Genomic DNA, 26469 nt, shown 5'->3' with positions numbered 1-26469 from the left:
TACCCTTTCAGATCCCTAGTTAACAACTGTACATCAAGTTAACAATGCTCTCTATCATATTGTTTTTGTTTAAATCACTGCTATGGTTTCTGTCTTCTGACAACTCTGATACATCTCACTGGAACTGAATCTCAGGAAGAGGAGAACTTTTGTTTTATTTACTGCTGTACAATGCCCTCTACTTAGTAAGTGACTAATAAATACTGATCGGATCAACAAACGTTTGTATTTACAGTCACTAAAACCTTCTCACTGTGGGTTGAGAATTCAGCTCTACTCTGTATGAAATACTCAATGTCCAAAATAGTATTGTTCATAATTGTGAAAAATTAGAAACAAGAGGCCTTTCAACAGAATTAACTAATATTAATAGAACAGAATATAAGATGCTATAAAGTAGCCAGAGGTACATATATAAACATGGATGTAACCCAAAACCATTTTGCCGTGGATTTTTTTTAAGATTTTATTTATTTATTTGACAGACGGATCACAAGTAGGTAGAGAGGCAGGCAGAGAGGAGAAAGCAGGCTCCCTGTGGAGCAGAGAGCCCGATGCGGGGCTCGATCCCAGGACCCTGGGATCATGACCTAAGCAGAAGGCAGAGGCTTTAACCCACTGAGCCACCCAGGCACCCCCATTTTGCTGGTTTTAATAAAGGAACAGTGCTCAGGATAAGGCACAAAGCGTGACATGACAAAATGTTACTAGAACCATTGAAATTCACAATGAGTTTATACAGAGCAGCAAAAAACAGAGAGTGAAGAACAGTGAAATCATCAGTGTGGGGTAGTAGGGTGGTGTCCCATGGTTGGCCCATCCACATTGTGTACCACCAGTAGAATAATGGGGACAGGAATACAGGGCCTAGAAATGTAACAGCCACACCAAAGGATACATCTGTATACAATAAAAATGTGGTTCCAAATCGGTGAAATAGGGGTGAATGAATCAAAAGGTGAAAGATCTACTGGCTATTCATTTGGAAAAAAACAAAGTTGGGGTTTTTAGTTTACTCCATATTTAATCGGCAAGAGAAAGAGATCAGTAGATTATTCCATTTACCTTAAACACATTTGTTTCGTATGTTTTAAGGACAAACCTGACAAAACAGAAGGTTTTTTTTTTTTAAATTTTATTTATTTTATTTATTTGTCAGAGAGAGAGAGAATGAGAGCAAGCACAGGCAGACAGAGTGGCAGGCAGGGTCAGAGGGAGAAGCAGGCTCCCTGCCGAGCAAGGAGCCCGATGTGGGACTCGATCCCAGGATGCTGGGATCATGACCTGAGCCGGAGGCAGCTGCTTAACCAACTGAGCCACCCAGGCGTCCCCAGAAGGTTTTAATAAGAGTCTTCTCATACCAACTCAAGAAGCAGAAACACATTTCATACTGCAGGATGACAGACCATTTTATTTCTAATGTTCAAGTTCTAAACATAAATGCCTTTAGCTCTAATAACAGAAAACTCTGACCCTAACTGTTCAGTATCTGTGAGGTAGATAATATTATCTCCATTTTGTAGATGAGGAAATTGAGGGAGAGATTAAATCACTACATAGGTCACTCAAATAGTAAGGGACACACAGAACGGCTTGTCTGAAAAGACCATGTATAATTGTAGGAGGAAACGTGTCATTCTATCACACTAAATACAAATGCAGACAGTTCTTTGCTCACATAAAATTTGAACTTCACTCTTAAAACTTATGTAAGTATTCTTTGGACATAACACAAATATAAAGTGGGGAAAATTTCTTCAGTGGGCACTGCTTTAAATCTGTACAGTATAATAAGTACCTAACGTTCAAGACCAATGTTGAAAATTTCAGGTGTGTATTTTAAATTTGTACTGAATCACTGTATACATCAAGTAAATCTTGATTTTATCAGTCATTATTTGACTTATTTTCTAAAAGAACGGTTTGTTAACAATGCCTGTACTGATTTACATGTGCCACCAGAAAGCAGAACACATACACGACATGTAGTATTTCACGCATTCAATGTTTCTTTTAAAAATAAATATTGTGGTAAAAGTATGTGATGGGACAATACCAGTTGGTGTCAGAAAACACAGTGTATGTCACAAAAATTACTTGGGTAGGAGTGCATTGTTCCTACTATAACTATTTGGGAACCTAAAACCAAAATCAAGCATACAGAATGTAGGCATTGAAGGGCACACTCATATGTTTAAGCCTGATTAAGCTCAGAGGCTTATTATTCACCTAAACACATAATGCTGTTACTTTATTCACAGAGATACTTAGTGCTGTTACTTTGTTTACATATATTATTCACACATATACTTAGTGCTATTACTTTATTCATATATACACTTAGTGCTGATGTTTACAAAGTGCTGCTATTTTAGTCACATACACACAATACTGTTACTTTGATGTCTCAACCCACTTGTGCAGTCTCAAAGCCACATGTTGACCATTGTGGTCAAATAAATATCCCACAGTAGATTATTAATAAGATTATTTAGTCTTGCATCCAAATTGGATGTATTAGAGTATTGCTCTACTTCTAAGTAGATTGTAATACTTCTAAGCAATTAGCAGTATTGCTTCTAGAATAAGATTATTTCTAGACAAGGATGTTTTCCTCAGTTCCTAAACTGACAATTTTCCTTTGTTACGTATTCTCTGATAAATAAATTTTGAAGTGTTTTTCAAGTTATTAGCTTCTATTCTCAATTATATGATGGCCAATCAGAAGCAGATTGTGAAAATTCTCCTACATTCATTTCATTTTAGGGTGTCTCAATTTGTAAACTTCTGATTTACAAAATGCTTGACTTGTTCATCAAAGTTTATTAAGATGCAGAATACTGAGAGATATTTCCCCCCTAATGAATTCTCTGACAGAGTGTTTCTCATGCCTTCATTAGATTCACAGGGTATATGAAATAAGGGATGGCTAGGATATACTATGACAACAAAAAGCCCTAAATGTGTAAGGTCTGAACAAATCTGAAATTTATTTCTGGTTCATGAGAAGACTTACAAGGGATGTTAGAGAAGGCAGAACTCTGCCCAGGACCCTGGTTTCTTCAAACCTGTGAATCTATAATCTCTAATGATTAGCTCCCAAGTACCCTGAGGATGATCCCCATACCTTTTGATACGGAAAGAAAAATGGAAGTAGGAAAAATTTCAAACAATGTCCTTTATAGGCTTGGAATTTATGCCAGAGGTCACATGGCCTCATGTGAATGGAAAGCCAGAAAATCTTGACTAGTAGGTAACCACAAAGAAAAATGGGTATGAGGAAAAACCCAGCAAGTTTTTGCTACAGAGTTTCTACCCTAGGTGAATTCCTTGATGATTAGTAAGGGCTGATTTCCGGCCAAAAGTTTTTCCACATTCACAGCATTTATAAGGTTTCTCTCCTGAGTGAATTCTCAGATGGGTAGTGAGGGTAGATTTATGACGAAAACTCTTCCCACACTCGTTACATTCAAAGGGTTTTTCTCCTGTGTGAGTTCTCTGATGATTAATAAGAGTCGACTTTGTAAGAAAAGATTTCTCACATTCATGACACTGAAAGGGCTTCTCTCCTGTGTGAATTCTCTGATGTACATTAATGGCTGACAGATGACGGTAAGTTTTACCACATACATTACATCGAAAGGGTCTATCTCCTGTGTGAGTTCTCTGATGTTGAGTGAGGGCAGACTTCTGGCAGAAGGTTCTCCTACATTCATTACATTCATAGGGCTTTTCCCCTGTGTGAGTTCTCTCATGTCGAGTGAGGGATGATTTCTCATAAAAGGATTTCCCACATTCATTACATTTATAAGGTTTCTCTCCTGTGTGAATTCTCTGATGTGCATTAACATCTGACTGCCGATAAAAAGTTTTACCACACTCATTACATTGAAAGGGCTTCTCTCCTGTGTGAGTTCTCTGATGAACATTAACTTCTGACTGCCGATAGAAAGTTTTACCACATTCATTACATCGAAAGCGTTTCTCTCCTGTGTGAGTTCTCTGATGCACATTAACGTCTGACTGACGATAGAAAGTTTTACCACATTCATTACATTGAAAGGGTTTCTGTCCTGTGTGAATCCTCTGATGTGCATTAACGTCTGACTGACGATAGAAAGTTTTACCACATTCCTTACATTGAAAGCGTCTCTCTCCTGTGTGAGTTCTCTGATGAACATTAACATCCGACTGCCGATGGAAAGATTTACCACATTCATTACACCGAAAGGGTTTTTCTCCTGTGTGAGTTCTTTGATGTGCATGAACGTCTGATTGCCAATAAAAAGTCTTACCACATTCATTACATTGAAAGCGTTTCTCTCCCGTGTGAATTCTCTGATGTGCATTAACATCTGCCTGCCGATAGAAGGTTTTACCACATTTGCTACACTGAAAGGGTTTCTCTCCTGTATGAATTCTCTGATGTAGCTTAATGTCTGACTGCCAATGGAAAGTCTTGCCACATTCATTACATTGGAAGCGTTTCTCTCCTGTGTAAATTCTCTGATGTACCTTAATGTCTGACTGGCGATGGAAGGTCTTACTGCATTCATTATGTTGGAAGTGCTTCTCTCCTGTATGAATTCTCTGATGTTGAGTGAAGGCTGACTTCTTGCAGAAAGTTTTTCCACAATCATTGCATTCATGGGGTTTCCTCCCTGTGTATGTTTCCTCATGTCGAGTTAGAGATGACTTCTTGCAAAAGGACTTCCCACATTCACTACACTTATAAAGTTTCTCCCCTATATGTGCTAACTGATGGTCTGTGAGGGGTGACTTATGACTCGTTTTCCCACATGAATTAAATTCATGGGGTTTCTCTCCCATATGTGTTTTCTGATGCACTGTGAGGTTTGACTTGTAGTTGAATGTTTTCCCACATTCACTACATTTGAATAGACCCTCACATCTCTTTTTTTTCTGAACTTGAGTAACATGTGACATCCTGCTGAAATTATTTTCAATTCGATTGCCTTTGCATTGTTTCATTTCAAAGGAAACTCCATGACATTCCAAGAGAGATGACCTCTCACAGGTTTCTCCATGTCCATTATATTCACAGAGTTTCTCTCCTGTGTCAATTTGCCTGTGTGGAATTACTGTGGTCTTTTTTCCTAAGGATTTTCCACCATCATATTTTAAAGTCTTCTCTGAAGACTGTGTATTTATATGCTGAATAATACCATTCTTATGACCAAGGGCTTTCTCATATTGATTATTTTCATGAGAACTCTCTTGAGTATGAGGTTTTTCCTGCTTTATATCAAGTAACTGCTCATACACATTTAACATGTGAGGCCTTCTCCTTGAAGAATATCTATTACTACCAATTGATACTAAAATATTTTTCAAATTCATTCCATGTAAGTCATGTTTACAGGGTATTTTTCTTGAAGGAATAAAATCTGTACTTTTATTAGATGATTTCCTTAAAGCATAAACTTTCTCTAAGGTCACTTTTTTGCTGTTGAATAAAACTTGTGGCAAGTATTTGTCTTGGTTTTTCTGGATTCTCTCTGCTATGTAATAATCTCTGCTGTCTTCTAGAAATGAAAATATTGAACAAACCGTAAGAATTTTACAGTTCGAATGGAACTGGATTAACATACAAATGTGCTTTTATATATTTGACTTTGGTTTCAGTAGTGTCTCAGGATCAAAGTGCCTCTTTCCCCACCTAGTTTGAGAAAATATGTGGAAAAAGGAAGAAAAGCTATTAACATGCAGACATATAATTATTCAGCACTTTACAAGTAAGACATTCAAAATGGACAAAAATGTAGAGTTTTAAAAAGATTTTATTTATTTATTCATTTATTTGACAGACGGAGATCACAAGTAGGCACAGAGGCAGGAAGAGAGAAAGAGAGAGGAGGAAGCAGGCTCCCCACTGACCAGAGCCTGATGTAGGGCTCGATCCCAGGACCTGGGATCATCACCTGCGCCGAAAGCAGAGGCTTTAACCCAGTGAGCCACCCAGGCGCCCCAAAAATGTAGATTTAAATTCAAGAAGCAGTGAAGAGAGGATGGAAGATTCTACAGTGACAGATTCAGGTAGGAGAAAAATCACAGGAAATAAGATGGGTCCAATTGAGCTAATGAAAAGTAATTGGAGTAACAAGAAAAATGAGTAGGAAAAGATGTTGGTGGAGGAAAATGTGACATTAAGGAGACAGAGTAGGTCTAATACGTTCCAACCTGTATTGTTTTAGTAATATCCAAACAAGTTCTCATGCTTCCAGTTAAATTTCCCTCCCACACAATAGCAAGATAAATTTCTGAAAGCACCAAAGGCCTTATATTCAAGGAGTCATCAGACTGTACTCAAATTCCCCTCCCAATAGGAATGCCAATGTCCCAAAATGAAATACAAAATAATGACAAAAGAAGTAATAGATTCAATGATACATAGATTCAATGTATCTCCCTATTTTGGCTTTGATACGCTCATATTGCTCTACTGTAGCCACTCAACACGTGAACCTATGTTCACTTATTTTTCCTTAAAATAGCATTGCCTATGCCAAAATACTAATATTTAACTTTCCTTTATCTTTCACATCTCACACTTGCACATTTCGGGTTTCTGTTTATTATCAAAACTTAAGGATCATATGTTTCCAAACAAATCTCAGGAAATGAGTAACATTTATATTGATTTACCATTTAAAAAATATTGTCCACGTTTGCTACCCACTGCGAAAAATTCTATCCCAATCTAAAAAACCACTGGCCTGACCCAACTACCACATGACGACTCTTACAAGTCATCATTCTAGCAAACAAAATTTATACCAACTAAATCCACATCACATCTTCAAACTGCCATCTTACAACTCCTCAATCAACATCCTCTCTGTCAGTTTAGTTAGTTCTTTGTCTTATTAAATTATTCATTCTTGACTATAAGGTCAAAGTATGTTCTTTCACTCAGAGCCACAGCTAGGGTATAGGCTAACTACTGTCTAGGAAAATGACATAATAATACCATTATTCCAACCCTTCAAGAATGCCTTTTCAAATCTTCATACTTGTAAAACTTTCAAACTTATATTTGTTCTAAATCTTAAAGTAGTTCCAATGTAAATGAGCTCTTTCTAACACAGTCATAAATAGCACTGCTTTGTAATATACTGTATTTCTTGAATATACACATATTTAACGTCCTAAAATCTAAAATCACCCAATATAATATACACATATTTAACTTTCAAAAATGCCTCTTATAATTGATCACAGATCTGTACTCAGCAGGTCACACTATAATAAGCAAGATATTTTTTACTTAGTGGTTCATCACATAATGATCTAGTTACAATCTATGGCTTCTTAGAGTTGAGAGAATGACAATTTTTTCTTAACTAAATGCTGAATTTAAAGTGTTTCACGCAATTTTATTCTCATTCTTCAGTCCAAAGGATGGCAAACTTTTCCTTAAAAGGCAAAACAGTACACCTTCTAGGTCTTGCAGGTCATACCCGTCTATCACAATATCAAACTCTGTGATTAGAGCATGAAACTGGCAAAAGCCCATATGTAAATGAAGGAGTATGGTTGTGTTGCAAAACCATTTTATTTACAAAAACATGTGGTAGGTCTGCAGACCATACTTTATAATCACTGATCATTACAGGTGTTGTTAAGCCTAATTTTTTAAAAAATCTGAGTAATTTGAAATCAATAGACTTCAACCAGCTATGTGTATCAGCATTACCTAGAAAGATTTTTCAAACACAAATCTTTAGACACTAAGTCATCTTATACCTGACGAATCAGGAACTATAGGTTCATGTAAGTAATCAAAGATCCTTCACAATGTTTTCAGAATATGAAATTTTTCCTTTCCTTGATCATGCTAATCAAATGTTCATTTCAGATTATATGCCAAAGTAAGAAAGAATAACACGATTGCCGTTCTCTTTGTTAGATCATACCTCAGGTATTATCAGGTAACGGATCATTTACTTTTGTTTCTTCTGAAAGACCCACTACATGCTGAGCATTGAGAGAAAGAAGACATTACACTGGCTCAAACATTCAAAGTCTCTTCCTTCTTGGAAGCAGGTACACTTAACTTTTACTGTAACAACATTCAATATAATAAGAGGAAAAATAGAGTTTTACTTATACACTAAACAATGTTCTGAGTAATTTTCATTTGTTAATGCATTTAGTATCTAGTCAAGGAAAGCACACAATGAAGAAAGGTGTGATATGGGAAAGCACACAGGATGCCTAAGTGACATTTAATGCGAGTGGATCAAATGATGTTTAGCATGAGTATAAGCAACCTAAAAATAAAGCTGGAGCAGCCAAATAAGGTCAGAATATAGTCGTCAATAAAAGGTACATTAATTTAAATTTCATGAAATAAACAGGAGCACAGATTTATTTTGTCACGCTACTGAAAAAAATAGATGTTCTAGGCAAACAAAAGCACAAAAACACCACCATCAACAACAAAAGAATTCTAACCAACTACGATTAGGAATGGGACAAAATAAAAGTATGAGGGAATATAGTTCTTACAGATACTGACATAAAGCAAGAACATGAAAACTATCAGAAATTTACAAAGAAAAAATAATCAAAAATAAAAAAAATATAAAAGAACAAGTTTCTCATGTATGTTTATTTATTTATATATTTTAACCAACCTCTACTTTTATCAGACTATAACTAGGGAATGTTTTATTTCCTACTTCCTAGGATTTACCGAGGGTTTCCTTTTAGCATCATATACTTCCACTTGTTTGCAAATGTTTTTTAAACACTAAAACAGGTCTTTTCCCCATTTTCTTAAGGTACCCACAGAAGTACGACTGTAAAATTAAGGCTGTAATTTTGTTACATTAATCTGGTAAATATGAATTTGTAATCTTATTAATTTATAGGTAATTTTAAAAAATAGTACCAAGTACTACAATACAACATGTAAAATTGAAAACAGTGTTTCTTCCCTTCTCCTCAAGAACCAAATTTTAGTAGATTTTCTCACTTTTCTTAGTTTTACCTTTGTGCTATTAAACGCAATAAAGCCAGTATTACTTGCTTATGCATAAATGATATCCTTGGACCCCTAGCTTTGAATAATCAGAAAACCAGTTTACATTCCTCTGTAGCATTACCATTTTCTTTTCCAATTTTAGCACATATATATATGTATATATATTATATATAATACATATTTTACATTTCTCTACTTCTAAAGTAGGTGCCACTAGGAAGAGATTCTTAGAAAACATTTTAAATAATGTCTAACTCCTAAACTGACTGCCTAGATTATAATTTCCCCTCGCTTCCTCACTAACCTTTCCGGTACTCAGTAACTCACCTGGGTAGTTCTGGTATAGAAATTCTTCCTCTAATATCCATGGCTCCTTTCCTTCTTCCAACTTGAAGATCACATCTGGCTTTTTAATGGGATACCCTGTAAAAGGAAAAATGACACAGAATTTGGACATGGGCTACAGCAATTCTTCTTCTTCTTCTTTTTTTTAATAGCAATTCTAAAGGAGAGAGAAGACAGACTTTCTGGAGCTGCATGTTGATGAGGCTTATTTAAACATTTATGGGATGTGAGCATACAAAAATTCTTCCTTGTGCTCAGAAGAGATTAACAACCTCAGATCCTGAAGCAAAAGTCTCAACCACATAAACTATAAAAGACCAAACATTTTGGTATCTAAGAAATGAAGTGCATGTTATACAAAATTTGACATGAAAACTGCTTACCCACTGAGACAAAGTTGTGGTAGTTCTCCAGCATCACATCCCTGTACAGGGTCCTCTGAGCAGGGTCCAGGTGCTGCCACTCTTCCTGGGAGAAGTCCACAGTCACATCTCCAAATGACAGTGACCCCTGGAAGAGCACATTTCTGTTCAGACTGAAGTTATTAGAATTGGGGTAGCACAGGAAAGAAATATGGAAACAAATTCTTCCCAGGTTCACTGTTGAGAACTGATGTTAAAATATGCCTACTGCATACATTACCTTGTATTAGATTTTGTAGAAGTAAAAAAGAAAAGCAAAGTAAAAGTAAAAATTATGCTTATTTTAGTTTATTAATGCTCTAAGCCTTGAAATGTGAATATTAACAAGAATAAAACACTGTTCTTTTTTTTTTTTTTTTTTTTTTTTTAATTTTTTATTTATTTTTCAGAGACAGAGGGAGAGAGTGCGAGCGAGCACAGGCAGACAGAGAGGCAGGCAGAGGCAGAGGGAGAAGCAGGCTCCCTGCCGAGCAAGGAGCCCGATGTGGGACTCGATCCCAGGACCCTGGGATCATGACCCGAGCCGAAGGCAGCTGCTTAACCAACTGAGCCACCCAGGCGTCCCTAAAACACTGTTCTTATTCTCTAGAAAGTTAATACTACACAAACACAACACACTGCAAAACTAAAAATAAAGTATTACTAGAACATACTAGCATACATATAAAAGCAAAGGAAAGAAAATGTAAAATGTATATTAAAGCAGAAAAGAAAAAATGGTAACTATTTTGTATCACAACTTGTGCTTAATTAAAGAGTTAAAGCTGTAGGGCCTGAAATGTGATGGATAAATGTTCTTTATGACTATGAGGTAACACAACATAAACTGAAGGCATTAAAAACACGTGGGTTGACTTTGCTTCTGCTCCAGGATGCATAAAGCAAGGAAGAAAATCACTTTCTCTCCTACAATGAAAATGAGTCAGACTAATTTCAAATTCACAATTTTTTCCCTTACAGGGGAGGCATGATTACAAAGCACCCACGTACTTCAAATCTAGGAAGACACAATTCACACAGGAAGAGAGAAAATGTCTATTTTTGCCTACCTGAGTTGGACCACAGGTAAGAAATCAACCAGAATAGAGGGAATTTAATTAATGAAAACAGAGTGTGAGCTGACACAACAATGAGAAACCCCTTTGGACCACAGACATGGAGGAGACTTGTACCTTTTTACAAGCATCTTTCTTTCTTCTCCTTCCTTCCTTCCTTCCTTCCTCCCTCCCTCCCTCCCTCCCTCCCTTCCTTCCTTCCTTTTCTTTACTTTTTTTTTTAAGGATTACTGATTTATTTTAGAGAGGAAAGGATGGGTAGGGGGTGAATGAGTCTCAAGCACATTCTACACTGAGCAGAACTCCCTGAAGGGCCCAATGTCCTGACCCTGAGATTAAGACCTGAGCCAAAACCAAGAGTAGGATGCTCAACTGACCATGCTACCCAGATGCCCATTTACAGGCTTTTTCTCTGTGAACCCCACTGGGCACTTACTCTATTACTGGGGAAGAGCAGGATTATGCACTGAGTTGACAACTACAGCTGGATGGGTGGTGGGGGCCAAGAGAATCAAGAAGGCCACATCCCCATGACCCAAGGACACAGGGACGACTTAACACTAAGGCCATATTGGAGTAAGAGAACATATTCAGCCCATAACTTCTCACCACCAAGCTAACAAGCCTGGAATAACAAAAGGACTAATGGAATATTGCTGACAGAAAGACAAGAGATAAATAAAAGCATGTAAAGAGACCCTCTCTGAGATACACACAAGGAGAACCCTTAAAACTCAAATGAACAGAGAGCTCTGGTAAATGAACCTGTATCCTACACACAAGGTAACTCTTTAGAAAGTGAAAGCCTATTCTTCCCTGAGAGTAGTAACAGAAAATTAATTCTCAAATTCTGCCCAACTCCTAACTAGTTAAACTCGAACCTGTGAACTAAAGGCCTCATAGGGAATTGCCATTTCTAGCAATAAAATCTAGTTATCCCAGTTTAGAGTCTGACCCAAGACATATACACTTCAACAAATAATCACAAAGCATATGAAAAGGAAAGAAACTAATAAAATACTACAAAGATATAAAGTAACCATCAGAAATAGATATTACATAGATGTTGAAACTATCTAACAGGATTTTAAGTAATTATAACTTTATGTTAAAGACTCTAATGTATGTTTAAACTCAAAAAGTATAGGACATGCAAAATCAAATGGATAATTTCAGCAGAGAGAACCAAATGGAAATCTAGAAATGGGAATACAGTAAGAGATGAAAAACAACCACAATGGGGCAAAACTAGAAATCAATTACAAGAAAATAACTAAAAGAAATACAAATATGTGCCAATCTAAATCTAAACCTCAATAACATGTTCCTCAAAAATGAATGCGTCAATGAAGAAATCAAAGAGAAAATCAAGAAATATCTGGAGAGGGTGCCTGGGTGGCTCAGTGGGTTAAGCTGCTGCCTTCGGCTCAGGTCATGATCTCAGGGTCCTGGGATCGAGTCCCGCATCGGGCTCTCTGCTCAGCAGGGAACCTGCTTCCCTCTCTCTCTCTCTCTGCCTGCCTCTCCGTCTACTTGTGATTTCTCTCTGGCAAATAAATAAATAAAATCTTTAAAAAAAAAAAAAAGAAATATCTGGAGAGAAGTGAAAAGAAAATGAAAACACAACAGTCTTAGAGATGGAACAAGAGCAGTACTAAAGGAAATTTACAGTGCTCAAGACCTACATCAAAAACAAGAAATAACTCAAATACATGATCTAACCTTACACCAAAGGAACTAGAAAAACAAAAAACAAAACCCAAAGTTAGCACAAAGAAATAAATAATAGAGATTCCTGGGTGGTTGAGTCAGTTAAGCATCTGAGTCTTGATTGCAGCTCAGGTAGTGAGCCCTGTGTTGCGTTCTGCATTCAGCAAGAAGTCTACTTCAGATTCTCTCTCTCTGTGTCCCTCTGCACCTCCCTCCCCCTTTGCACTCTCTCTAAAATAAATAAATAAATAAATAAATCTAAAAAGAAAGAGAGAAGGAAATACTAGAGATCAGAAAGAAATAAATGAAACAGAGATGACAAAAGAAAGAACAAAGAAAAGATCAATGAGGCTATTGATGAAAGATCAATGAGGCATGTATAACCACATACATAGGTCAATGGAACAGAACTGTGAGTCCAGAAAAAAAATACATATACACATAAAGAGAGGGAGAGAGAACAACAATTAATCAATGACAATGGAGGCAAGAATATACAATGGAGAAAAAAGACATTCTCTTCAATAAATGGTGCTGGGAAAATTGGACAGCTACATGCATAAGCATGAAATTGGGCCACTTTCTTACACTACAGACAAAAATAATCTCAAAATAGATTTAAGACCTAAATGTAAAATTTGAAACCATAGAACTCTGAAAAGAAAATACAGGTAGTAATCTCTTGGATATCAACTTCTATAATACTTTTCTGAATCCGTCTCCTGGTACAAGGGAAACCAAAGGCAAAAATAAACAGGAATATATCAAACTGAAAAGCTTCCACACAATGAACGAAACCATCAACAAGATGAAAAGGAAATCTAATGAATGGGAGAAAATATCTGCAATGACACGTCTGAGAAGGGGTTAATATCCAAAATATATAAAGCATTCACACAAACATTAAAAAAAACCCAAACCCAAATAACCCAATTAAAAAGTGGGCAGAATGGTGGAAAAGCAGGTGTTGCTCCCACTAAGATAAACAGTATGGAGGGTCCCCCCAAAATTAATATATTAATATGAACCAGTAATTCCACTACTGGGTATTCATACAAAGAAAACAAAAATACTAATTCAAAGATATATGCATCCCTATATTTATTTACAATAGCCCAGATATGGTAGCAGTGGTAGTGTCCACTGATAGACTAATGGATAAAGATAGAGATTAATGGATAAAGATAGAGATTAATGGATAAAAATGGATAAGGTTGAATGGAATATTATTCAGCCATGGAAAAGAACTGGAGCTTGCCATTTGTGACATGGATGAACCTAGAGGGTATTATGTTAAGTGAAACCAGACAAAGACAAATCCATATAATTTCATTTATGCTTCACTTACATTTAGAATCTGAAAAATAAAACAAATGAGCGAACAACAGCAATAGAGAAACAGACTCGGGCGCCTGGGTGGCTGAGTTAAAGCCTCTGCCTTCGGCTCAGGTCATGATCCCAGTGTCCTGGGTTTGAGCCCCACATCGGGCTCTCTGCTCGTTGGGGAGCCTGCTTCCCCCCCACTCTCTCTATCTGCCTCTCTGCCTACTTGTGATCCCTGTCTGTCAAATAAATAAATAAAATCTTAAAAAAAAAAAAGAGAGAAACAGACTCATAACAAGAGAGAGAAACAGACCCATTAACACAGAACTAACTGGTGGTTGCAAAGAGTACAGGGGAGGGGAAGTGGAGAGATTAATGAAGCAGATTAAGAAGTACAAACTTCCCAATTGTAACATAAATAAGTCATGAGGATGAAAAGTACAGCCTAAGAAATATACTCAAAAATACTGTAATTTACTTACAATGATGAGCATTTCATGTTATATAATAGTCAGGTCACTCTGTTTTTCATCTAAAACTAATTTAATATGTCAACAATACTATATTAAAAGTTAAAAAGATTTCAAAACTAAAAAATAAAAATAAAAACACCCCCCCCTACAAATAAAATAACTTCAACCAAGAATTATTTATTGAAAACATCTTCAAAATTGAAGAAACAGGGGCATGTTGGTGGCTCAGTCAGTTAAGCATCTGCTTTCAGCTCAGGTCATGATCTTGAGGTCCTGGGATCAAGCTTCATGCCTGGCTCCCTGCTCAGCAGGGAGCCTGCTTCTCCCACTCCCTCTGCCCTTCCCCTTGCTTGTACTCTCACTCTCACTCTCAAATAAAATCTTAAAAAAAAAAAAAAAAAAAGAAGAAATAATGCCTTCCCAGAAAAACAAAAATTTAAGCAATTCTTTATCAGCAGAACTACTCTGCAAGAAATATTAAAGGAATATGGTGCCAATGAAACTTGAATCTACACATAAAAATGAAGAGTAATAGAAATACAATAAAAAAGGAAAATTTAAGTTAATTCCTCCCATCCCAATTTTTAAGTGTTCTAAAGCAAAGGTTAGAAATTTTTTTCTGTAATGAACTAGATAGTAAACACTGTATTGTGAAGGTAGCCCCAGACAACACATAGAAGAAAGCATGAGGCTGTGTTCCCAGGAAACTTAATTTGTAAAAGCAGATAGGGAGCTGAATTTCACCCATGAGCTTCAGGTTGCCAATAATTATTCTAAAAGATAACTGTCTAAAGCATAAATAGTAGTATTGTATTATGTGTATATAGCACATGTTAACGTAAAATGTATGGTGCAAGAACACAAAGGACAGGAAAGAAGAATTGGGAATATACTGCTATAAGGTTGTTATACTATAACATCATGTGGTTTAATATTTGAAAGGAGGCTCTGATTATTTAAAAATAGCTATTATAAGTCTTTCGCTAACTATTTTAAGTAAAAAGGAAGGTATAAATAATAAGTCAAGGAATGCCTAGGTGGCTCAGGTGATTAAGCGTCTGCCTTCAGCTCAGGTTTAGGTCATGATCCCAGAGTCCTGGGATCAAGCCCCACATAGGGCTCTCTGCTCATCAGGGAGCCTGCTTCTCCCTCTGCCTGCTGTTCCCCATGCCTGTGTGCGTGCACTCTCTGTCAAATAAATAAAATCTTCAAATCAAATAAGACAATAGCAATGATAAAACGGAGTAACAGAAAACAAATTCAAAAGAAAAAAGATAGGAAGAATAGAACAAACAGAGAAATAGCTAGCAAAATGGAATATTTTAATCGCCATATAAATAACCAATTTTTAAATACAGTGTTCTAATCAAACCAGACAGATCATCAGAGGGGGTTAAAAAACAGAACCAATTATATACTGCCTATAAGAAATTCACTTTAATTATAAAAATATATGTTAAAAGAAAAAGGATAAGGAAATATAACACAAACAATAATCCAAAGAAAGCTGGAGTTGCAGCATTAATATCAGACAAAACAGACTATGTATTAGGAGATATTATTGAAGATAAATAGGTACATTCAATTCACATTACATTAATGACAAATGATCAATTTTCCAAGATAAAATTAAATGTACATGTACCTAACAAAGCAGCTTCAAAATATAAGAGGTAAAAACTGATAGGACTGAAAGAGAAAACAGACAAAAATTAATACAGCTGGATGGGACACCTGGGTGGCTCAGTGGGTTAAGCCTCTGCCTTCAGCTCAGGTCATGATCTCAGGGTCCTGGGATCAAGCCCAGCATCAGGTTCTCTACTTAGCAGGGAGCCTGCTTCCCCCCCACCCCTACTCTCTGCCTGCCTCTTTGCCTACCTGTAATCTCTGTCTGTCAATAAATAAGATCTTTAAAAAAAATTAATACAGTTGGACACTTCAATATTTCTCTCAGTAATCAATAGAAGATAACTGAAAAGAATATAGAAGTCCTAAACAAACCATCCCTGAACTAAACCTAAGTAACATCTGTAGAACATGCCACCTCACAATTTCAGGAAAATCTTTCTGTCTCATTAGGAATCATTATCATCTGGGGAGCCTGGGAGGCTCAGTTGTCAAGCATCTGCCTTCAGTTCAGGTCATGATCCCAGAGTCCTGGGATTGAGTCCCATGTTGGGCTCCCTACTCAGCAGGAAGCCTGCTTCTCCCTCTCCCACTCCCCTGCTTATGTTCCCTCTCTCACTGTGTCTCTGTCAAATAAATAAATAAAATCTTAAAAAAAAATCATTATGGGTTATTCTCACTTTCATTGCACTTCGTGTAATAATGTTTGCTATCACTATCAGATACAAATGTATAGCTCAGCACTGACAACTTCAACATTAAGTACTTGAAGGTCATCACCACAACAGCCCCTCAGCCCTGCTACTAACCTGCTACTCCATATTTCTCCCAAAGCTGACATTTATCTATTTCCACATTTACATTTTAAAGGTTATATCTTATTCATAAGAGCTAATGTAAAACAAAGTAGGAACTAAAAAACAAAAAACCACTCACCTGGGGTTTGTTCATTTTCTGCTTTTCTTAAAGAAGCATGAAGATGTGTGAAGATACAACTGAGAAATAACAGAACAGAGATGAGTCATATATGATCCTGCCTCCCCTCCAGCTCCTTGCCTACAGATACTCTTCATACCAGTAGGTAAAATGTCCTGTTCGTTCCTAAAAAGAGAGGGAATGGACACATAGACGTAATACCAATTGACTCAAATACTTATGAGCAGCCTCTCAAAAAAAAAAAAAAAAAAAAACCCACAACCAAAAAAAACCCTCAAAACAAAATAAAAAGTTACCCCAAATGCCCCCCCCAAACCCTCAACTTTTAGTTGCGAATTTCAGATGCATAAATACTCCTGCCATGACCAATTCCATACAACCAACATAACATCACCGAGCACAGCTGGGAAGAAGTGTGCGATAGCATACCATTATATAGGATTTTTACCATACTGAGAGATAAAGAGTCTCAAGAACACAGAATCCAGTGAAAAGAAGGAAATTACTTAGGAAGTCATGAGTTTTGAGTATGATCATAGCCACGAGGAACTTAAGCAAACAGCTACTAAATGTAATGCAGTATCATAGAAAGGAACCCAGAACAGAAAAAAGAACATTACAGAAAAACTGAGGAAATAGGAAAACGTATGCACTATACTGGTTCATTAATTGGGACAAACATACCATACTACTTTTAAATGTTAAAAATAAAGGAATTAAATTAATGTAGCATCTAGGGAGTTGTCACTGGGTGAACTGGTTAGGGTTAGGGTTAGAGAGACCCTGGGCTGGGGGGCTTCAACCACGCCCATCCCAAAGATGTCCTCAAAGGTTCCTGGTCTCAGCCACGAAGAAGAACTCAAGGCCAGATACAACAGAGAGGGGAAGTTTATTATTTTAAAGTGAAACTACATTCTCAAGATTTGAGAACAAGAGAGAGCGAGCGTGCTCAGTAAGTGTGGGTGTTGGGAGTCTGGGTTTCTCTTTTATGAATGACAGTTGTTAACTAGGGAGTAGAATATTCATTAGGTGGGGTGGGGATTTCTTAGAAGCAAGGTTTTCCCCTCCTTATTTGGTCAGGAGTCTCCTGTCATGGCACCCACCTTCACGGACCTATCTTGATTGAATCCAGCTTTCTTGTAGCTTTGTTTTGGAGTGATTCCAGCTCAGGCCCCCAACTTTCCCCATAGCTGCCTATGACTTCTTTGTGGATGGCCTCCCAACTTCCTGTTAGAACCCGGCTAATTGCCTCTAACAGAATCTCGGCATTATACTATCTTAAGTCTATAAATCTAGAAACTGTTCTAAAACAATTTACTTAAATTCATCAAAGGTGGGGCGCCTGGGTGGCTCAGTGGGTTAAGCCGCTGCCTTCGGCTCAGGTCATGATCTCAGGTTCCTGGGATCGAGTCCCGCATCGGGCTCTCTGCTCAGCAGGGAGCCTGCTTCCCTCTCTCTCTCTGCCTGCCTCTCCATCTACTTGTAATTTCTCTCTGTCAAATAAATAAATAAATAAAATCTTAAAAAAAAAAAATTCATCAAAGGAAAATCTAAAGAATATCCACTTAATACAAAAGAAGGCAGTAAAGGGACAAACAAAAGAACAAAAAAGACATGAAATACACAAGGAAAAGTATAGCAAAATGGTGGGCATAAATATAACCAAGTCAGTAATAACATTAAATATAAAGGGTTAAACATGGCAGTTAGGGGTCTGATGTGGTGGTGTCTCCAACTAGATCCCAAAACCTGACCTCCACAGCCTGCTTGTACCCACCTCTGTCACATTTGTCCTTCAGCTCTTCTTTCTGGCTTATCTCTTAACTTAGACAAACTGAAACTGAAGCCACCTTTCAGGCCACTGCCCTGACGAAACCTCCAGCCAGCCCAGACCACCCAGACCAGTTGGAGCTTAACCTCCTACTCTCACCTGTGCAGATGCACCATGGAGCAACCTCTGGAATGACCAACAGCCACTCTACCTCATTGTAATACTAAAATCTTTGCCCAAAAAGGAGCACCAGTCTCACTTATTAATATACACTCTATGTAGGGGTGCCTGGGTGGCTCAGTGGGTTAAGCCGCTGCCTTCAGCTCAGGTCATGATCCCAGGGTCCTGGGATGGAGCCCCGCATCGGGCTCTCTGCTCAGCAGGGAGCCTGCTTCCTCCTCTCTCTCTGCCTCTCGGCCTGCTTGTGATCTCTCTCTGTCAAATAAATAAATAAAATCTTTAAAAAAAAAATACACTCTATGTACAAGCAAGTTTCCTTAAGACATAAGCTTGACCTCATGCTCACCTCTACATATAATGACAAAGTTTCCCTATCTAAATATTCATACTAACCCTAAACAAAAGAACCATCCACCCTTGATAGGAGAGTCAGGGCTTTGGAAGTTCCCCACAATCCCCTTACTTGCTTCAAATAAATTTGACTTTGTGCAACAACCCCACCTGACATAGTGAGCAATTTGCTCACAGATTTGGCAACCCACTTGGGACTGTTCTCCCTCTGAGGTTCTGCCCTGGTTTTCAAAGGACAGAGCAGTGAGAACCGGCAGTCCTTTTGGGCTAACCCATTCAATTAGCCAGGACTGGGGGATGGAATTCTTGGGGGGGGGGCTCTCCTTTCTTGGGGCTTGTTTTGCTGGAGAGGTGTTGCGGCTCCCTTAAAGAGACTGTGGCCACTCCAAGCCTCTTGCTGAGAATCTCTCCACAGAACTAAATGGTACCAATCCTATGGCACTACTCTCTAAGAGTATTTTCTTTGAGTTGTCTCACAAAGCCTGGTAGGTCGACAGTCAGTTAAGAACAGGGCCTCTCTGGTCAACACTGCAGGGGATTAAATGCTCTTTACAGTCGAGTCCAGACATCCCTGGTGGCAAAGGATAACACAAGCTGGCCATTCAGAGGCTGAATGCTTTAGCCTGGCAGATGGGAAGTGGCCCAAACGAGACTAGTCTGGAATCAGCAAGGGTGAAGGGTATCTCCATCTTATCTGTTTGACCTGTTAACATTTGATGGGGACATCTGACACTGTTCCTGGTTTGTTTTTCCTCTTAAAAAGAGAGGTGTGCTTTGAGTTACTGAATCTAAACCAGATTCTCCCTGAGCCATTCCCCAAGTAAATCCTTTAAGACTAGGTGGACGCTGAGGGGCTGGAAGAGGGGCAGCCTATGCACCACGCCACTGCTCCTCAAGGCACAGCTACCCAGACCCACTTGGATTACCTTAGCATTAACCCACTCTCCTTGTGGGCTTGGTTTTAAGTCAAACGAGTCTCATACGTATTGTGGGTAAGGCTGTACCGCACCTGTGTCACCAGTAACACTGAAAGTTACCTTGAGAGAGGGTGAGAGGAGACCCTAAGAAGGAATTCCAGATTATGGAAGGGACAATTCCACCCTGAAGGAAAGCCTCCATTGGGCTGTAGCCTCCAGAAATGGAAAGTATTTGACTACCTTCCTTTAATCCTAAAACAGATGACTTTCCTCCTTAACACAGGGTGGCCACAATAATAGACTCTAGAGGATGAAGAGAAGTGGCCAGAAAATGGGACTTTAAATTTTACTATGACACTACAGTTGAGCTTATTTTGTGAAAGAGAAAGAAAAATGGAAAGAGATTCCATATGGTCAGTGCTTTATGGCATTATATCAAAATGAGGGGTTGCAAAGGAAGTTTAAGATTTGTGAAATGAAGGTAGAACTGAAAACCCTAAAAATGCGTCCTGTACTCTTGGGGTCAGGTAACTTTGTCTCCATCTCCATCTCCATCTCCTCCACCTCCTCCAAACCACTGGATTGTAATAAGCCTCTGCCTTATTTCTCTATTTGGGCCTCAGCTATGCCAGCTTCATGAATACCAGGCTCTAATCCTTTGCAAACACTCCCAAAGCCTTCTCAGATGTCTCCAGCACCCTTTTATCCTCCCTTGTCAGATAGCACTACCAGATTAGGGACCTATTTTAAGCCAAGGATGGGAATGTTGCCATTGAGATGGCTGTCTCATTAATGTGCATGTCCCATTTTTTATCTCAGACCTGTATAACTGTAAGGCACACACTAAAGGGTTATTATGGGCTGACCTGATTGATTTATACATTTAATAGAGGATACCTTTTCTACTTACAACCCGTCTGGGAAGATATGCAAGCTTTGCTCACCACTCTCTTAATGGCAGAAGAAAAGTTTACTGTGTTAGCAGAGGCCAGACAGGAAGCTGATAAAAAAAATTCAGCCAGGATCAAGTTCTCAGAGACCAAATGAGGAGGCAGTGCTAAGAACTGACCCTGAGGGGGATCCCAACTCCCACAACGAGAGAGAACATTTTGGCCATTATTGAGGGCTTCTTTTAAAAACTATGAAGGAGGTAAGTAGATCTCCTGGTCCAAATTATGGGACATTCAACAAAGGACAGATGAGAATCCATCAGCCTTTTTGCAAAGGCTATAAAATTGCCTAAGACGAAATACAAACTGGGACCCTGAGGTTCAGGGTAGTTGAATGGCCCTTAATAACCTATTTCATATCTCAAACTGTTCCGGACAGCCAAAGGAAACTCCAAAATTGGCATAAGTGTGGATACTAACCCTGCTCAGCTTCTAGAACTAGCTTTCAAGGTGTTCCATAACTGGATGTGCTGCAGGATGTAAAAGAAGACCAGAAGATGAGAAGGCAAGTTGCTCTTTCAGTGGGAGCTCTCCAGCCTACGTGAAGTAACCTGGGAGAGGAAAAGATGATACCCATGAGTGAGTGCCCCAAGCCCTCTCTATGGGACCAAGAGACCACCAACAAAGTTGGGGTCCAATCAATGTGCACATTGTAACCAGGAAGAGCACTGGAAACAGGACTGCCCAAACCACTCCCGAACAGAAAGAAGGGCAAAGCGCAATCATTTCGGCTGTCACTCACTGAAGATGAGATATGATAGGGCCACAAGGCTCCCCAACTGGTCTTGGACCATTAGATTCTCATCTCCCACAAGAAGCCCTGAGTAATCTGGGCAGTGGGAGGGAAGTTGTTTGAGTTTTAACTTGATACTGGAGTTACTTTCTCTGTACTCAACACCCAGAAGGGTAGCCTTTCTAACAAAAATTGTAATATGAAAGGAATCTCAGGAAAAAAAGACATGAAAAGGTTTCTGGATCCTTTGACTTGTGAAATAGGATCAAAGATCTTTTTTTTTTTTTTAAAGATTTTATTTATTTATCAGAGAGAGAGAGGGGGAGAGAGCGAGCACAGGCAGACAGAATGGCAGGCAGAGGCAGAGGGAGAAGTAGGCTCCCTGCTCAGCAAGGAGCCCGATGTGGGACTCGATCCCAGGACGCTGGGATCATGACCTGAGCCGAAGGCAGCTGCTTAAACAACTGAGCCACCCAGGCGTCCCAGGATCAAAGCTCTTAAAACACTCTTTCTGGTATGTGCCAGAATGTCTCATATTCTTTTAGGATGAGATACTTTAGACAAATTGGGGTCCACAGTAAGTTCAGAATAGGACAAATTAGAAATTCAAGTTCCTAGGTACCAAGGAACTGAACTCATGTCATTATCACAACATATCCTAGTATTTAAAAGAAAAAATTCCCCTCAAAATATCATAAGGCAAGTCAACCCGAAAGTCCGGGTGTGAGGGCAGGTGGGGGCATGCCATTAACAACACATTTGTAAAAGTGAAATCGAAACAGACTGCTAGCCCCAGATGCTATGCAAAGGATCCACCCAGTAATTAACAGGCTCTTAAAATGGGGGTTGATTAGGTCATGTAGATCTCATATAACACCCCAATTTTACCTATTAAAAAGCTGGGAAGTGAGGAATACAGATTTGTTCAAGGCCTCAGAGCTATTAATGAAGCTGCTTGAAACATTCAATCTGTAATACCCAATCCCTTTACTCTACTGACCAACTTACTTAGTAAATATTACATTGTGTAAGAGCAAAAGAATACCTTTTTCTGCATCCCACTAGATCCTGAATTCCAAGTACTATCTGCTTGAGCGAGAAGATCCTCTCTCCCACCAAACACAACAGTACTGCTGGACTGTTTTACCTCAGAGTTTCAAAAACCTCCCCCATCATCTCTGGGGAAATTCTGGGATGAGATTTAAGAGAATTAAGTTTAGAAAAATAGCACTGTATTATGGTATGTAGATGGTACTTTGATAGCTACTCCCACCCACGAGGTTTCTGACCAAAATACCTTATCCATGTTAAATTTCCTGGCAGACAGGATATATAAAGTCTCAAGGAAAAGGCCTAATTTCTAAGGAAACTGTACAGTACTTGGGGTTTATTATTTTTTTCCAAGATTTTATCTATTTAATTTTAAAGGAAGAGAGAACACACAAGTGAAGAGGATGAGGGGCAGAGGGAAAGGGAGAGAATCTCAAGCAGACTTTTGATAAGCATGAGCCTAACAGGAGGCTTGCTCCCACAACCCTAAGATCATGACCTGAGAGGCAATCAAAAGCCCACCTCTTAAGTGACTGAGCCACCCACGTGCCCCTGGGTTTATTATTTCAAGAGAACAGTGAAGTCTCCCTCAAGAGAAAAATGGTAGGGGCGCCTGGGTGGCTCAGTGGGTTAAGCCGCTGCCTTTGGCTCAGGTCATGATCTAGGGGTCCTGGGATCGAGTCCCGCATCGGGCTCTCTGCTCAGCAGGGAGCCTGCTTCCTCCTCTTTGCCTGACTCTCTGCCTGCTTGTGATCTCTCTCTGTCAAATAAATAAATAAAATCTTAAAAAAAAAAGAAAGAAAGAAAAATGGTAATACAGGGCTAGCTAGCTCCACCAAAAACCCATACTCGGTCTTCCCGTTGGATAAAAAAAGCCTCAGAACTAATTCTGGCTGGTGTTGGATTGGCTGTTGGGAGTAGATGCCTCCTGGGGAAGTTCTATAGGTTATAAAGTCACTGCAAGGAAATTAACTGATGTCATAGGAACCTTAGCTAAAAACACAGGATATGCCCTTGAAAACTTAGTAATGTCCCTAGACTCTTTAGCCAACATAGCGCTAGACGATGACTAATCCTACAGTACTTATTGGCAGAAGGAGGAGGAACTCATTCTGTACCTGGATTAATACTTCAAGTGAAGTGGAAATAGATATTTTATTTATTTTTTTTTTTAAGATTTTATTTATTTACTTGAGAGAGAGACAGTGAGAGAGAGCATGAACGAGGAGAAGGTCAGAGAGAGAAGCAGACTCCCCATGGAGCTGGGAGCCTGATGCGGGACTCGATCCCGGGACTCCAGGATCATGACCTGAGCGGAAGGCAGTCGTCCAACCAACTGAGCCACCCAGGCATCCGGAAATAGATATTTTAAAAATCTTCAAGCAGACAGCCTGGTTACATACTTTCAACCAAAAAGGAAAATTCCCCTGATGAGGTCTGCAGGCTATTAAAACAGTGTTACCCAATACTCCATGGTTTCTCCCCTTCCTGAGACCACTAATAATCCTACTGCTCCCAGACTGCCGTTTAGACTTTGCATCATTGACTGATAAAATTCTCTACGAATGCCTGGGGGCTAAGAATTACAGCTGGTAGTAACACAAAGATAGGAGCAGCTTAGGGCTAAAGGGTTAAACCTGGTGACCCAGACACATCAAAACCTGAGGGAAAATTCTGCTCTGCTAACAATTTCAATGACCACCCTCATGCCCAGCAGGAAGCAACTATAGAAGATGGACCTTTGCCCTGTGCCCCTGAAGAATGAGCAGCAGAATAAAACTAGAGGATGGATTTGTCACCTGCTAGACCCCAAGACCTGACTTTTACTGCCCACCTGCTTGTACTCAATGCCCTCTGCCCCACATTGTTTCTTAACCTCTTCTTTCCAGCTTCTCCTTCAAATCAGGCAAATGGAAACTGAAATCACCCCTCAAGCAACAGCTACTGCCAGGACCAGGTCTAGCTCATCCAGACCAGTCTGAGCTTAACTTAACCCTGACTCTCACCTGCGCAGGTAGGACCATGGAGTGACCTCTAGAATGACCACTTTTACCTCATCACAATACTAAAATCTCTGCTCAAAGAGCACATGCACCACTAACATAACATAGAATCTAATTTATTTATAGTATAAATACTATGTACATAGTATTTATGTACTGGCATGTTTCCTTAAGAAACAACTTTATGCCTGCTCTACATACGATGACAAGGATCCCCTTTCTAAATATTCATTCCCTCTCTAAATAAAAGGAACCCATCCACCATCTCAGGGAGTTATGGTTTTGTTAAGTTATTCCTCATGATCTCATTTGCTGCAAATTTTCCTTTGCATAACAACTGCATAGTTTCTACCTGTGACTCGCCAAGTAGCTAACTCAGGTTAGTTCAGTTACAGCGACACCGCAACAGGAAAATAAAGAACTGCCATGGTATGCCCTGCAGTTCTAGGTTCTACCCCTTTCTGGGACTGTCTCCATTCTGGAGCTCTGAGATCCAGCGTCTCTAGGGCTCTCTTCAGGATGAGAATTCTGTTTTGGGTGTTGCAGTTCCTTAACCCGACAGGGGCCCATCGGTTCCTTGGAAATCAGGATGTAGGATTAGAGGATAGGGGCGCTTGGGTGGCTCAGTTCGTTAAGCATCTGACTTCAGCTCAGTCATGATGTCAGTCCTGGAATCCAGCCCCTCGTCAGGCTCCCCACTCTGCGGGGAGTGCGCTTCTCCCACCGCCCCTTTCCCGGCTCCGGCTCTAATAAAGCCTTTAAAAAAAAAAAAAGAGCAGAGGACAAATTCATATTGGAGCCCTCACCCAGCAGCCGAAATCTGCATCTCTCGAAACTTACTATCCCCAGAAATGAGAGCCACTGACGCCAAAGTCAAAGGAGACCAGGTCCAGGGCACTTGCTGTGGTGCTGAAAGCCTACCCAGACTCTAAGTCACGGGGCACCCCACGCAACCAGAGCGCACCCTCACGCATGCGCACGCGCCCCATCCCGGGGCGTACGGACCGGACCACTCGCGCACAGCTGAGGACTCACTCACTCAAACCGCTGGTCCGCACCCAAAAGCCCCCGCCCGCCGTAAGGGCCCCGGGGCGGGGTCCCGGGCCGCCTCCCCACCGAGGGCCTCCGCCGTTTCCCACCCGGCCAACGCTCAAACCTCTGCTCTTAGGAAGGTGGGCAACCAGGACCTTGAGCGTGACTGGGAAATCTGGTAACGGGATTTCGGGCTTCCTTAAACCCGTGGGCGCAAAAGGGGCACCAGGAAGATGGCGAAGCTGCGCGTGCGCAGCACTGTCCGCAGCCAGGGCGCAAGTTCTGCTGGGTAAGCAAACAGTCTCAAGACTACGTCTACCGTAATCCTTCGCGTCCACTTCTTTAAATAAATGTGTAAATAAACCTGTCTTGCTGGGGCATGTCTGTTCTTCTGGCGTTTTCAGGGACCGCGACCTACTCCACCCCCGGAGGTTAAGCCCTACGTATAAGAACTACTAATGTAATTTGTTGTCTTTTAGTGCATCCTGATTTGGTAAAAACAAACAAACAAAAAAAACGAACCCCGCCCCCCAACTCCCAAACTCTTTGAAAGACTTTTGTGGACATTACGGGAGTTTGATT

General features: G+C 39.6%; 1 protein-coding gene and 1 long non-coding RNA gene across 10 annotated transcripts; both read right to left on the bottom strand.

Annotated features, from left to right (window-relative positions):
* Positions 1–1388: 1388 nt before the first annotated feature.
* LOC116572649 (zinc finger protein 33B-like) lies at positions 1389–26131 on the bottom strand. 9 transcript variants are annotated; one of them, XM_032311794.1, is made up of 8 exons: positions 26043–26131; positions 25208–25611; positions 22848–22991; positions 21490–21620; positions 16901–16959; positions 9739–9865; positions 9338–9433; positions 1389–5546 (listed from the first exon to the last, which is right to left on the bottom strand). In XM_032311794.1, the coding sequence occupies exons 5-8, from the start codon at positions 16913–16915 to the stop codon at positions 3313–3315; spliced, it is 2472 nt and encodes an 823-aa protein (XP_032167685.1). In that variant the 5' UTR covers positions 16916–16959; positions 21490–21620; positions 22848–22991; positions 25208–25611; positions 26043–26131; the 3' UTR covers positions 1389–3312. The 9 variants fall into 9 exon arrangements, with proteins under 9 accessions (XP_032167685.1, XP_032167682.1, XP_032167683.1 ...); XM_032311791.1 differs by having other exon boundaries at positions 26012–26120; XM_032311792.1 differs by lacking the exon at positions 22848–22991 and having other exon boundaries at positions 26012–26120.
* LOC116572652 lies at positions 9872–12225 on the bottom strand. Its single transcript, XR_004278457.1, has 3 exons — positions 11045–12225; positions 10351–10985; positions 9872–10119 (listed from the first exon to the last, which is right to left on the bottom strand). It is a non-coding gene; the product is annotated as an uncharacterized LOC116572652 (long non-coding RNA).
* Positions 26132–26469: the final 338 nt, after the last annotated feature.

The sequence above is a fragment of the Mustela erminea genome, chromosome 14 (genome assembly GCF_009829155.1).
Source record: "Mustela erminea isolate mMusErm1 chromosome 14, mMusErm1.Pri, whole genome shotgun sequence".
NCBI classification, from domain to species: Eukaryota; Metazoa; Chordata; class Mammalia; order Carnivora; family Mustelidae; genus Mustela; species Mustela erminea.
Note: the sequence above shows the minus strand (reverse complement) of the source record. Positions and strands in the feature narration are given on the sequence as shown.